Raw genomic sequence first — 13,896 nt, 5'->3', positions numbered from 1 at the left:
TTTTCTGTGTGCGATGAATGAATGAATAAGTACGGTATTATGTGTCCTTATTAATTTTATGGAATTTGTTTTACACCTTTTGCGACATTTTATTTACTTGTTTGCCATTTAGCAATTAAACAATTTTGGCAATAACAAAAATGTACTAAAATGTCAAATTGTGTGACCTGATTAATTTAGTGAGATTATCAATCATTATTTGTTTTTCTAAAAAAAAAATACATATTATATGGTTATTATACGTCATTTCTGGTTCTAATACTGCACTTGTATATTCGTATACACAGACACAGTAAACTGTATTTTGTGGCCGTGTTCATTTATGGAATTATTAATTCAGTTTATTTTTATTCATGAATTTTAAATACATATTTTCTGTCTTAAATATAACTAAAAATACACGCCCCATTTTCCATTTCCGCAGAGACATAAATGAATGAAATATATATTTTGTGGCCAATTTTTCTCTTCTTTTTTTTTTATATATGAATTTACTGTGTTAATGCAATTAATTGTATGTCTTTTCTGGATCCAGTGTTACACTTAAAATGAACTTACCACTTCACTAACGAGAGGAATAGGCCTTCTTTTTCTGAGGTCCGGCATGCTGTCAATGCCAAACGGTGTGTTTTCCCTACACACAAACATACAAATTCACCAATTGATATTATATATAAACAGGTCACATAGGGGATGTTCCCGAGGCGTTCACTGACCCTGGCTTGGCCCATGGCTGCCTGCCGGGGTCGCCATCTTGGCTCTGAAACACAAAGTCAAACGTCACAGATTTCAAGGCAGTTGAGATGCTTGGATATATTTTTAGGGGTTCATGGACGCCACAAGGAGCATGCACATGAAAATTGAGGCGGTTTGGTTGACTTTCAGCACAGCATGCTAACGCTAGCATCACTCCAAGGTCGCGACAAGGAAAAGAACAATTTTTCTGTTTTATGGCAAGTCATCGAACTTTGCTCCATCCACACATAATCACACACAAATCAATCATCTTATATTACTTCAATTTGGGAGCAGTAGAACAAAATCTTAAACCAAACTCTGATGCAACAGTTTGAGTGCGACCGGACACCAAAGAAACATTCCATCAAATTACACATGAACAAGGTCTTGGGGGATGTAATGTTAGTAATGTCGAGAGGCAGAGAAACCACACAGTCAGAAACCTGATCTCCATCTTGACTTCCACCTGCAAGACAGCACAAAGACATACGACACAAAATATCAACACATGCGTAAGCGCTAGCAGTCGACTGAGCTCATCATTGTTCATTATCATGTCTATCCGGCTTTAAAAAAAAAGAGAAAAAAAAAAAGATATCTTCCACTTCCCAGAGGAGATAATTCATCTGTTCTAATTCAGCAAATGGCTGCCGCAGCTGGAGCGGAGGGCTGGTAATTGGCAGCTGATGGATGGATGACACTCGCGGGGGTAAGAAAATGTTGGCTTTAGCGCAGACGACAAGACAGATGGCGTCAAATTGATATTAGCGCTATATGTATAATGGCCGTACTCCACAAAGGTGCTAAAAACGAGTACAGAAATTCAAATGTTGACCAAAAATGTTATTTTTACTTTTTAGTGGGTCTACTCACGATAGACAAGGTGACCAAAATTCATGTTGCTAAGGGAAACAGGTCTTGGGGAAGGGGTCTTAATTTTCCAAAAATTCCAGTATAACAAGCTTATTTTGATGGATGAGCTGCCGTCTATCCCATCTGACTTGAGCAAGTGCGGCCTACACCGACGCATAGAAAACCCCTATTCAAAATATTTGGAACTCTGTTTTGACGGACACGTGATAAAGATGAAATGATTTTCAGTTGAAGTCTACCTGCTTCAAAGCCCTCCCGAGAGGAGCTCGACACACTGGCCAGGTTGCGCCTCATCTCCCGCTTCTCCCGCAGGATCTGCTGGAAACTCCTGACACATTTTAGCTTGCGTTCGTCCATCTGGCTTATCTCCAGGTTTTGCTCCTCAGCCTGGATGGCTACCTTGCCAGTGACGTCTTCTCCTTGTTCCTCTGGTTCTGCAACCGACAAGGATTCTGTGGTAGTGCCTTGAGACAGCTGGCTCTTGGCGTTCCGATCTGGAGGCCACTCCTCGGGAGCATCTGCGTGATCTGGTACCCTGGCGGACAAGGATTCGGGGTAGGCTACAAGTTCCAAACTTGGGTAATGCTGACTGGTGGCTGCAAACTCTTCAGCTTCTTCAAAGGGAATATTTTGGCTCACAAGATCCCAGCTAAAAGATTTTGGTGGCATGTCTGAAAATCTGGACATGTCAAAGTCTGTTGTGTCTTCTGTATCTTGGTCTGGCGGAACCTCAAGTTTGCGAAGCGCTCCTCGCAAAGCAGAACTAAAGTCGGAAACGGCTCGACTTATACGCCTGACATTGAAGCCTGTTTGGAGATCTTCTTGACCAGAATGAGGGAGTCGGTTTTCAGTCTCTAGTATAAAGGGTTTCTCCTGCAATGTCCACCTACCTGCTGTAGAGTCTTCATAGGGCAAATATGTTCCATCATAACTACCAACCTGAGTGTTTGATTGGTCATAATCAAACCCATTGGAGTATCCGTAATGTCCATCAAAAGAATGGTAAGCAGAACTTTTAGGGTAGGAACAATCTGTGATGTAATTTCTGGGGTTTGTCTGAAATCCTGGCTGTGATTTTGACCTGCGCGTTTGCCACTCCTCCCGACGTGAGGATGTCCTTGCAGGCGAGTTGGAGTAATGCTGCCTGGATGCAACCAAGCCATGATCTGAGGAAATCCTGGTGGCATAGTGATCCCAACCAACCACTCCGTCATATAAAGCCTCTGATTTGTGATCCCGCCGGTAGGAAGGTTCCCCGTCCCAAAGACGCTCACCAGCAGCCTCGTGCGGCAGTTTAGTGGTCGCCCAGTGCTCTTTTGCCTGATCAGTAGGTCTCTCCAAATCCGATTCGGACTTGGAACTTTGAGAAGACAAGGAAGTGGTGCTCAGGCAGTCTTGGCCAAAGCTCAATTTTCTGGCTAGCGCACCTTCTGGGATGTCTGAGCTGAGGTCCGAGGTATCCTCAAGTTCCTCAGGATCCAGATGATTGGCTGATTCTACAATTGGAGATACAGAGTAGTCCTTTGCCCTTAGTCGTCGCAAATCCTCTTTGTTAACGTCAGGGAAACGGTTGGTCTTTGATGCTGTGCTCCCTAAACTGCCATATGCACTAGCCGGCCTCCTGCGAGCGGAGGGCCCATCTAGGTGCACCGCCCCCGACCAAGTACCAGCCCGCGCACCTTGAACTTGCTCCCCCTTTCCACTGGAGCGGATGCCCTCAATTTCCAGCAACACAGCATCGACGCAAGACGAAACCTCCTCCACGGAGCCTTTCACTGAGGTGAGGTAATCCCTGAGGTCTGAGATCTCTTCCTGGATTTTGTTGATGCCCCGCAGCTCTTTGAGAATATGATCGATGATGGCACTGGACTCCTCTTCGCCCAGACGCCCTTCCTGCTCCTCTGGCTCCGGTGGTGCTGGGAGGGCGGTGGTGAAGTCATAATCTAAAGTGTCGCCGGCAGAATAAGGTCTCTTGGGTCGGGCACGGGGAGAAGCCACCAAGATGCCGTTCCGGTCCGAACTAGCGGAACCAGAGAGTGGGAGGGTAGTGGGTGGCAGCTCTGGAGACAACGGGAGCAAACCCTCGAAGGAGATCCGCTTCCGATTGGCAGGGGATTTCCCGCTTTTGCTCTGCAGAGTGCAGGGTATACGTAAACACCCTTCCCGGGTCAGCTCCACTTCACCGACACATGGTGGTCCCGGTGCTCCTGCGTGTCCTTTACCATTTGAGACGACTGCTGAAGAGCAGGCTTTATCACTGTGCGCCGTTTTCGGATAGAGCTGTCTGTGACCCTTCGCACGTTTTTCCTGATCAGCTTCCTCCTCATAATAATGCTGGGGATCAGGCACGTGGTGGTCCACAGACCCTTGCAGCAGCCGGTGGATTTTCCCCCGGATGACTAGGGCTACCTTGGGGTTGGGGGCTCGCTTCTTGGTCTTGGTGCCTCCCTTCGGGGGCACGCTGGCTCCATGTGGCCCACCAGAGCGATTCCTGGAGAACATGTTCCTTATGGTGTTCTCTGCATTGTCATCAAAAGGCGGCTACCATTTTTTCTGCTCGTTTTACCTGCAGGAGGTATGTTTTTTTCTATCCAGACAAGTCAGCTGGGCTAAAAAACAAAACAAAACAAAACAAAACATAAAACATTGGTTATATTTCGTAAAAAAAAAAAAAAAAGTTCATTTTCATAATATATTCAGTAAAGTTTTCAACGAGAAGAATTGAGACATTTGAGGAATGATTTGGGGTAATGAGCCACATGTTGCTTCATCAGGAATCAAGAAGTAGGCAACTTTGTTACTTTCTTTACCCAATATTTTTGCTATTATGCTGACAATTTGTCCATTGGTCATACATCATTTTCTTGTTTGCAACATTGGGACCATGACAACCTCCCTTCGTAACAACGTACATTATTCCCAGTGATGCCGATGCCACGTTAACATTGTCAAAATATGAGGGTTATGCTTTTGTCAAGGCAGGACCTTTAATTATATGGATTAGATTCCATCTAATTTAAATTCAGACACGATCAACAGACCACTCTCACCATGTGCGAGAAATTGATTTTATTTCATTTAATTTCGATTTGCTGAAAGCCTCAGAATGCAATGATAACCAAGGAGGCAATTTTGGCAATATTTCACTCTTTTTTTTTTCTTTTTTTTTTTTACATGGCTGTTGACTTACGGCCCTCGCACAATACTCTTAATTATATTCATTGAGTGACACATTGATTGGATGTCAGCATCCTGGAAGTGTGCGCTGAAGTCCTTCACTGTCGACAAAAAAGGGCAAATGTAAATCACGCTAGTTGTTGTTCAACACATGCCAAATCCTTGACACGCCCCCCCTCCCCCACAATTCAGGAAAAGATGCTAAACCAGATGCTTACAACCTTGATATGAAACTAATTTCAAATAAAAAGTTCTACCTAGGGGGATGTTCCAACACCCCCACTTTTCCTGGTGAAGGGTTCAACAGCTCGGTAGCTCTTTTCACGTCAAAGCACTTTGACATCGTTCAGCATGTCCATAAGTGCATTAATGTGCTGATTGGCGTTAGCTTCGGGCTAAGTTTGATTCCTGTTCAAATACATCTTTTTATCTCCACACTTGACGCTCCTTTGATGTTTCACATTTGGGAAATTTCAATTTGCTGCGTCTGGCACCGAAGGCGTTTGGTCTCTCTGGGAATCGCTCTTAACTTTGGTATGTCTGTACATTTACATTTATATGCATACTCAGCGGCCACTTCACTTTGGCTGCTTCGACAATGGATTATATTAGCAGTGAAGCTAAGCTATGTTATGACTACTTCTTCCAAGGTGATCGCGAAGAAGAGGTGGTGCGCCAAATGTAGGCTTTGAAACGGGTTTAACTCGTTCACTAAATGTCCCCGTTTGAGCATTTCATTTGCTCTTTCAAGACCCACAGAATATTTTGCTTTGTGACCATATAAGCAAAAAAAGATGACAATATTAATGATAATCTAAAATATGAACAGGGATATAAACATTTAACGAATATGTCTACTATTATAATTCATAAAGAAAATCATGTTTTTTACAAACAAACAAAAACTTATCTCACAATTTACATCAATAATTATGGCCAAGACGACGTGGCATTTCGAAAATCTTCAGCAAAAATTAGGCTGACTTGAAATACTTCCTGTTTTTATTCTTCATTCTCTCTCTTCGCCTTTTGAATTTGTGTCAAATAAGATGATTTAATGCCATCTAATGGTCAACTGTGGTATTCCGACCAAAATGAACAGGAGGGAGAACAGAATCAAGTTTACAAACTATTAACCCAGAATGAGCGATGGAGGTGAGATTATTGTAGTATAAAAATGTCTTCATCATTACAGGAGCTAAAATACATTTCCACATATACATGCATTATACGTTCTGTAAATTGAAGTTTAATTTGTAGGTCTGAGTGGCAAACGAGAACAATAAAATTACGACGCTTTGACATTTGGCTGCATTATCAGCTTGTTAGGCTGTCACGTTCTCATCACGTTTGCGTTTCTTAATGTACACAAATTGCTGCTGCAGGGGAAAAAAAACAACCTGCCAACATTTTGACACTCAAATACATCGCAACCGACACGCCAATCTGCCACTTCCCAAGATTTCCTCCTCTCAAAGACGCCATTGATCGTCGCTAAACGGCGGCCGTGCTCTTGTGACCCTTTCACACAGAGACGATCAATGGGAGAGCTTTAAGACAGCACATCCTCTAGCCATCAATCAGACTTTTTCTATTGGAGGCAATAAAGAATAGAGAGCTTATGAAACAAGGCAGACGCCAATATGAAAATGTCCTCTGCTCACCTTCAGCGGAGACAAAAACAGCCTTCGGTGACAAGTGCACAACATTGTGGAGCGACTGCATGTCAGAGATGACAACAAAAAATTGAATTTATTATAGAGAAATTTAGCGAAAGATCACGAATCGAGGCAGACCTAAAAAAGTAATAGTAGTAGTCGTGTTTCCATTGGTGCACGCAACATTGTGGAGCGACTACAGTCAGTTTAACGGAGAAAAAAAAACAACTTTTAATGAAGAATACAGCAAAAAGGCTAGATCTAGGCAGGAATATAAACTTAGATGCACATACCATTGTGGAGTGACCATATGTCAGAGTGTACCAGAAAAAGGGATTATTATGGTAAAATTTAGAGAAAACTTAAAAAACAACAAAGGCAGTCTACCTTCTGTGATCAGTCCTATAAAAATGTAGCGTTGCGCCTCCAAAACATGAAGATAGATGCACACAACATTGTGAAGTGACTACATGTCAGATTTAGCTGGAAAAATTAGATTTACATGGCAAAATTCAGCAAACTGTCAACAAAGAAGACACACTTTGCTAAATTAAAAAGAGATGTATATTGTCCGCAGCATAAACATGGATGTCCAAAACGTTGCGGAGCGAACACATCAGAGTCAAACGAGTGGGGTGAGTAGTATTAAGGAGGAGTACAGAAAAAAAGGTGCAAATCACGGCAAGCTAGTTGGAGCAAATAACAGTATATCTACCAGAACATAGACTTTGACACACAACATTGCGACGTGACCACATGTCGCAGTTGCTGGGGAAAAAAAAGGGAAATTTTATGGTGAAATTCAGAGAAACTTCAACAAGGAAGTCAGTGTAAGAAACTGAGAGTTGTAGCTCCTCTGTACAATAAACATGGGTACACACAACATTGTGGAGCAAACACATCAGTCTACTAACTACAAATACAGATCACAAAACATGTCTCATAAGTGCCTGCAACTTTAAGTGGAACGTCAAACTTTTGGAGAACCATGCTAAGAGGACACACTCGGACACAACCACAACAAAACAATCCTTATATAATCGAAACACACATTTATGGGCCTGAGTCATGTCTGCCGCCTTTATTAGCCTGCTTGTCCCGCGCAAGCTAATTGATTTAACATCGGCACTCAAACACACTCAAACACACGCACACACTTCCACACAAATACACTGAAGGCGTGTCCGTCAAGAGTGCATTCTGGGACGTGTAATCCAATCAGCCTTCTCTTCCCTCGCCGTGCCACTCAAGTGAATGACAAACTGTTAGCCTGCTGGTGCTAACGGCTTTAGCTTCCTCTCAACACACTTTGGCACACTTTTTTTTATTGTGCATTTTCTGCATTATTCGGAATCGGCATTAAAAAAAAAAATCCATATTGGCCTGGCCCTAATAATAACTATTGTCTAGGTCTAGGGTAGCTTCTCAGGAACCAAAAAAAAAAAAAAGCCTCTGCAGGGCGGTAGTACTTTTAAGCAGTCCAGGAGCTTTTGGGTCAACACACATCGGATTAGAACCTTTTAGTTCTATGTAATAAAGAGGAACTAAAAGTTCATGAAGTTATTTGTATTATTTATTAATGCTGCTTTCTGATTGGCCGCCTCCAAAAGGAGCAGTCGTCCTATTAGCAACTGCTAAAAGATTTGGCAGAGGTCTAAACCTGCTCCACTTGCCGTCCTATTCATATTGAGCTATTATTATTAATATTATCGTAAGTTTCTTGCCCTTCTTACTAACTACTGGGAATCGAACAGTCGGTCCGTCTGGTGTGAGACACGTCCACTGGTGGACTCTGCTGCTTAGTGACGGATTTGCGGTGGGGTGAAAGTGCACCGTGATTGGTTAAAATGAAAACTAGAAAGCGGTTGTCAATTGAGGATGGAGGTTCGCTGGGTTGGGGGTGCAAGGGTTGGGGGGGGGGGGGGGGGGGCGGTAACCCGTAAGGATGTGGAACTTGTGCTCATTCCTCAAATGTCTCCCCTCAATGAATGAATGGTCGCCGTGCACTTACCTGGAGCACGAAGAGTGGCGCCAGAGTTTCTGGACAAAAGCTCCAAAGTGTCTTTTCCGGCATGTTGTTGCTGGGCTGTCAATCAAATCCATTTCAAGATTTTTGTATGTCCAATCGAGATCCCGGCATTTACCGTCTTCATCCTCATCTTCATCATCCTTCCTCCTTCTTTTCTTTCTTATCACTGATGGAGCTGCTCAGTACTTGAACTACTCGCTTCTCTCTCTCTCTCTGTCTCTCTCCCCTCGTTCCTCCTCTCTCACTTAGTCTCCCTCCCTCTCGCCTTCCTTTTCTCATCCCCTAACCTCTCTCCCTCTACTTCATCTCTCTCCCCTCTTTTCCCCTACTGCATCCACCTCTCTGCATCTCTGTCTCCCTTTCTCTCATCTTGTCCTTCCTCTTTCCTTTCTTCTGTCACTCTCTCCTTTCCTCCCTCCCTCTCCTCTATTCTCTCCTCTCCCACGCTCTCCCTCCTTTCCTTCCTCTCACTTTCCACCCTCTCGACTTCCCCTACTCTTGCCTTTCACCCCCTTTACTTTCTCTTTGACTGTCTCCTTCCCATTTCTCCCTCTCCTTCCTTCTCTGTGTTCCTTCTCTTCCTCCCCACCATCACTCCTTCTGTCTCTTCCTCTCACCTTCCCTACCTGCCTCTCTCTCTGTCTCACTCACGTTCTCACACTTTTCTTTATATATACTTATATATGTATATCATTTAAATGCATATATGTATATTTTTGTTTTCCCACTCCTACCAGCCCCACATATGCTTTTCACAGCTCTGTACCACCTCAACACCTCCGCCATTCTGAAAATGACTTGAAATAATCCACACAATCTGAGGAGGGAGTTGGCGGGGGGCAATGGCACAAATGCATGTGCAACATAAAGCATAACACACAACAGAAATAAAGTACAAATAATCCACAAAGTTCAAAACACACCTGGGCACATGTCTGTGTGTGATGACCACTTGATTTACTCTTGACAGTTATTCATTACAACTACCATTTTGCACATTATAACATCCAAACATCTGTCCAATCATCCATCTTTCCATCTATGTGTCCGTCCAGCAATCTAAACTTCTGTCCATTTGAAATGAAAACTGCTACAAAGGCAGGAATCCATCCATCTATCCAGAAAAATGACTTTTATTTAGCACAAGAGCACTCATCCGCGCACTGCGGACGTCTGCCAAGAGGAAAAAATGTTAACAAAAGTGAAAAAAAAAAAAAAAAAAAAAAACTTGGAACCCCACCAAAATATAATGGCATCTTCTTTGAACCACTACCCACCCTCCCTCTCGCCGCACCACCGCAACCCTCCTCCCACCTTCCTCCTCTCTCAATGTTATGCCACAAATGAGTAAAGTCATTTTTGTGTCATCCTGATAATTCAAATGCAAAAAAAATTGAATGAAAACTCCTTGGCAGAGGTAATAACAAGGAGATCCATTTTTTCATAGTGGCTTTAATTGCATGCATACATTTCACCCTCTACGATTGTAGAACACAAGATGTTGTTGAGGTCACAGGTGAGAATGACGACGCTTTGACCCCTAACATGGTCAATAGAAAGAAAGAAATAATCCACAAAGTAGCCTCCAACAAAAGTAAACTGCGCACCGGTCACATGATTGAATAGATCACACACCTCTGGCCAGTTATTGAAAATAACTGCCATCTTGCACGACAGAAACAAACTCCGTTCATGAAAACTGATACGACAGCACCCGAGACAGCGACTACGAAAGTGAAATGTGGAGAATAAAAGTATAAACGCGGATCATAAACAAATAGACGGCAGCGCGGCTGCAGAAATGTCACACGGTTGCCATGCCAATACTGACCATGGAGACAGACAAAAAAAAAAAAAAAAAAAAAAGACTATTTTTGACCCTTCTGGGGAGAACCACTCGATTCTTATGTTAATGCATTAAAACAAACAATGGTGAATGACAGGATAATTACACAGTAGAACATGCACATAACATCACTTGCAATCAGAATTAAATCCTGGACTAGTTACAGCACAACAAACAGTATCAAAGCTATGAACCAACAGTATTAAAGGACCTAACTTTCCCCACACCTGCAGCACAACAATTGACCTTACCGTGGCACGCCCCTCCCCGCCCACATTGCGCAACACATACCTGGCTCCGACATTATTCATTCAGGCAAGATTAGCGAAACAGTATGGCGCTGTCAAGACAAACTTGTCAGATCTTCCTTGTTATTTCTCGGTCAGGTATTTTCAGGATGCCGATATTTCTCTTCGAAGCAAGCAAAAGGGGCTTTAAAATTTTTAGTGAAGTGTATCTTCACTCCCTCACCATGCAATTTTGCCCACAAACAAAAGGAAATACGCATCGTTGTCTGCTGCTGCAGATGTAAGGAAAAGACCTCGTCGTGTCACTCACTTCGACCGATGGTTGGCAAAACCGAAGTTTTTGGACATTATCCCTGTCAAGCAAGGTAAGAATGAATTTATATTACCTCATAGTTTCAATGTTTTGTTGGCATTTATCGTAAATATTAAGTCAACAAACGTGTGGACGGTTAGCTACCCGGAGCTATCGTTAGCCTTTGGCTAAAAACATCAATGGAGAACATTACCTTAGCGCAGACGTAGTTGTTTCTGCTCATTTTGGAGGGATTAAACTCGGTCGTGTGTGCAAAGTTTGTTATGTTGGCATTTATATAAATAGTAAGTCAACAAAAGTGTGGATGGTTAGCTATCCGGAGCTATCGTTAGCCTTTGGCTAAAAACAACAAGGGAGAACAATACCTTCGTGCAGCTGCAGACGTAGTAGTTTTTGGTCATTTTGGAGGGAATTGACTGATCGTCTGTGTGGTCTTCCACCAAGTTTGATCCAGCGCAGACATTTTTCGTAGTTGTTTGAAGGTTTAGGGAAGGGAATAAACCGAACAGTGTCTCTCTCGTGTCTCCCGTACACAAGCCGTGACAACAGCGTTTAACAATTTTATTGATTTTTTTTTCTTCTTGGTTTTGAATAACCATGTAATGCCCGGCCGGGAGCAGGATTGCTTTTGTTTGTCCGCAGCAAAACGCACGTGTTGTCGCAGACATGACGTCTTGCGTCTTGGTTGGTTTACTAGGTCATGCGGGCGTGGTTTACGGTAAGGTCAATTGGCATTAAAGCCTGGATCTATTGACATCAAAGGTTGCATCTCACACTTGTATAGCTATCAGCATGAAAGTCTGAAACTAGCTGCACACTTGCTGTATGACAATCACTGAATGCGTTTATAAGCACAAGAATTCGGGTTATGACAGGGGTAACCCAGGGGTCTTATTCAGGTTACTGCACATTTGCATGGCCTTTTAAAAGCCGAATATTGGCAATATTCGGGTTTTAAAAGGGTTATTGCCTGCATGTAAATGTAGTCATTAAAGCCTTGAACTATCTGTACACTTGCAGAACAACAATCCTTGGAAGGGTCCACCAGCTTACAGAAGAATAATAAACATTAAAGCTTAGCGCTACCTGTGCACGTTCAAAACAACAATAATCATTAATAAAGCCTGGAACTAACAGCATTGAAACCGGGAACCAACCCAACCTCACATATACAGCAAAACAATCAACATTAAAGTTAGTAAATATCCACTCATTTTACAGCACATCAATCAGCATTGAAGCCTGGAATGACCCACCAGCTTACAGAAGAACATCCATCATTAAAGTCTGAAACGATCCACAGACTTGCAGCACATCAGCATTAAACCCAAGCCCAAACGTGTGCAAACCTGGAGCGGAAAGTCAACCAAGCCGCCGCGAAGTCGGGATGAAGGCAAAATTGGGTGGTGGTAGAAAATAAAGGACAGTGTGAGTTGTCCTTACCAGGAGGAGCTTGGCCCTGACTTTGTAGTAAGCTTTGAGCCAGTGGATCTTTGCAGGAGAACACAGAGGTGGATCGTCCAGTGACACGCTGACCAGGTAAAACAAAAAACAAAACATTATTTAATACTTTGCTAGACTGTCCATCCATCCATTTTCTTGACCGCTTATTCCTCACAAGGGTCGCGGGGGCTGCTGGCGCCTATCTCAGCTGGCTCTGGGCAGTAGGCGGGGGACACCCTGGACCGGTTGCCAGCCAATCGCAGGGCACACAGAGATGAACAACCATCCACACTCACAAGCACACCTAGGGACAATTTGGAGCGCCCAATTAACCTGCCATGCATGTCTTTGGATTGTGGGAGGAGACCGGAGTACCCGGAGAAGACCCACGCGGGCACGGGGAGAACATGTAAACTCCACCCAGGAAGGCCGGAGCCTGGACTCGAACCGGAGTTCTCAGAACTGGGAGGCGGACATGCTAACCACTCTCCCCACTTTGCTAGACTGATACTGTACAATTTTGCCGATATCACAAAACAACAACCAGGCGATAATCAATAAATTGGAAGAAAATCAGCTACCATAACATACAAATTTCGTGCTATATCGTGATAGATAGCTATTGTGATGTACCAAAGTTGATTTTCTTACAGTATATCGATTATAATTGTTTGCAAAAGAATGCAATATTATAACGTTATCACTGGGAAATTCTCATGTATCACTTTTTTAATATTGTATATTATTGATACGATTATAATTGTTGTATTTTTGTTGACAAAATATTACCGTATCATTTCACACGGCAAATTCATCCGACATACCTGATATCAGTCCTCGTCTTATTATCGCTGTCCCTGACGGATTTGGACGGCAGGATGGAGGTGTCCTTTAACTCAGTGCTGTCCGGTGTGGGATTCTCCGCCGTGTCCTGGTCCCACGCGGGCGGTTGGCTGGCCTGGAGAGGGGGATGGAGCCGCCCTCCAGGGGGATGGCCCGACTCGGGTTCGGAGCTGAGCTGGGAGCTGCTCGGACTCAGGTTGCCCGAAGAGTCCAAGCGGCTCAATTGAGCAGGACTGTTGGAGAGTGGGGAGCATGTGCTTAGTATCGTGTTCAATCAAATTCTCGCTATTAATATTTATTTTTATTACTAGAAATATCATAGAGGACCAAATACAGGAAGGTAGGCTGGTCGGATGGGGAACTTCTATTGGAGGGTGGAACGGTTAGGAATTTTTTTTTTTCTTTCTTAAAAATGGCTGCTTTAATAAAAAAAAAAAAAATAGCAGACTTCTTGTGTGTTTTTGTGCACAGCTTCAAACATTTTTGCGTGCCAACCAAATTTCTGGTGAAATTGGCTAAAATCTCCAATCGCCAATGATAGGCTACCCATTTCCTTTCAAGGAAAGGTTTGAGTTTTGTTTTTTTGTTTTTGGTCTACTCATTATGGACATGCTAAATACATTCCACGTCATTTAATAAAATTGGATCTGGTAGCTGACCTTTAGGTGTTATGATAGACAATGCTAAATTAAATTGGCGAACAAGAACAAAAAAATCTGTAGGCAAAC

At 43.2% G+C, this 13,896-nt stretch overlaps 1 protein-coding gene across 1 annotated transcript in view; it reads right to left on the bottom strand.

The window, feature by feature from the left end:
* The window catches only part of LOC144019770 (uncharacterized), an 83,620-nt gene that overhangs the window by 39,743 nt on the left and 29,981 nt on the right, over positions 1-13,896 (bottom strand). The window contains exons 11-14 of the mRNA XM_077523030.1: positions 13,150-13,401; positions 12,326-12,413; positions 717-760; positions 559-634 (exon numbers count right to left, since the gene is read on the bottom strand). Coding sequence (XP_077379156.1) covers positions 559-634; positions 717-760; positions 12,326-12,413; positions 13,150-13,401 — 460 coding nt within the window. The remainder of the gene's footprint in view (positions 1-558; positions 635-716; positions 761-12,325; positions 12,414-13,149; positions 13,402-13,896) is intronic.

This window comes from Festucalex cinctus, chromosome 5 (genome assembly GCF_051991245.1).
Source record: "Festucalex cinctus isolate MCC-2025b chromosome 5, RoL_Fcin_1.0, whole genome shotgun sequence".
Taxonomy (NCBI): domain Eukaryota; kingdom Metazoa; phylum Chordata; class Actinopteri; order Syngnathiformes; family Syngnathidae; genus Festucalex; species Festucalex cinctus.
Note: the sequence above shows the minus strand (reverse complement) of the source record. Positions and strands in the feature narration are given on the sequence as shown.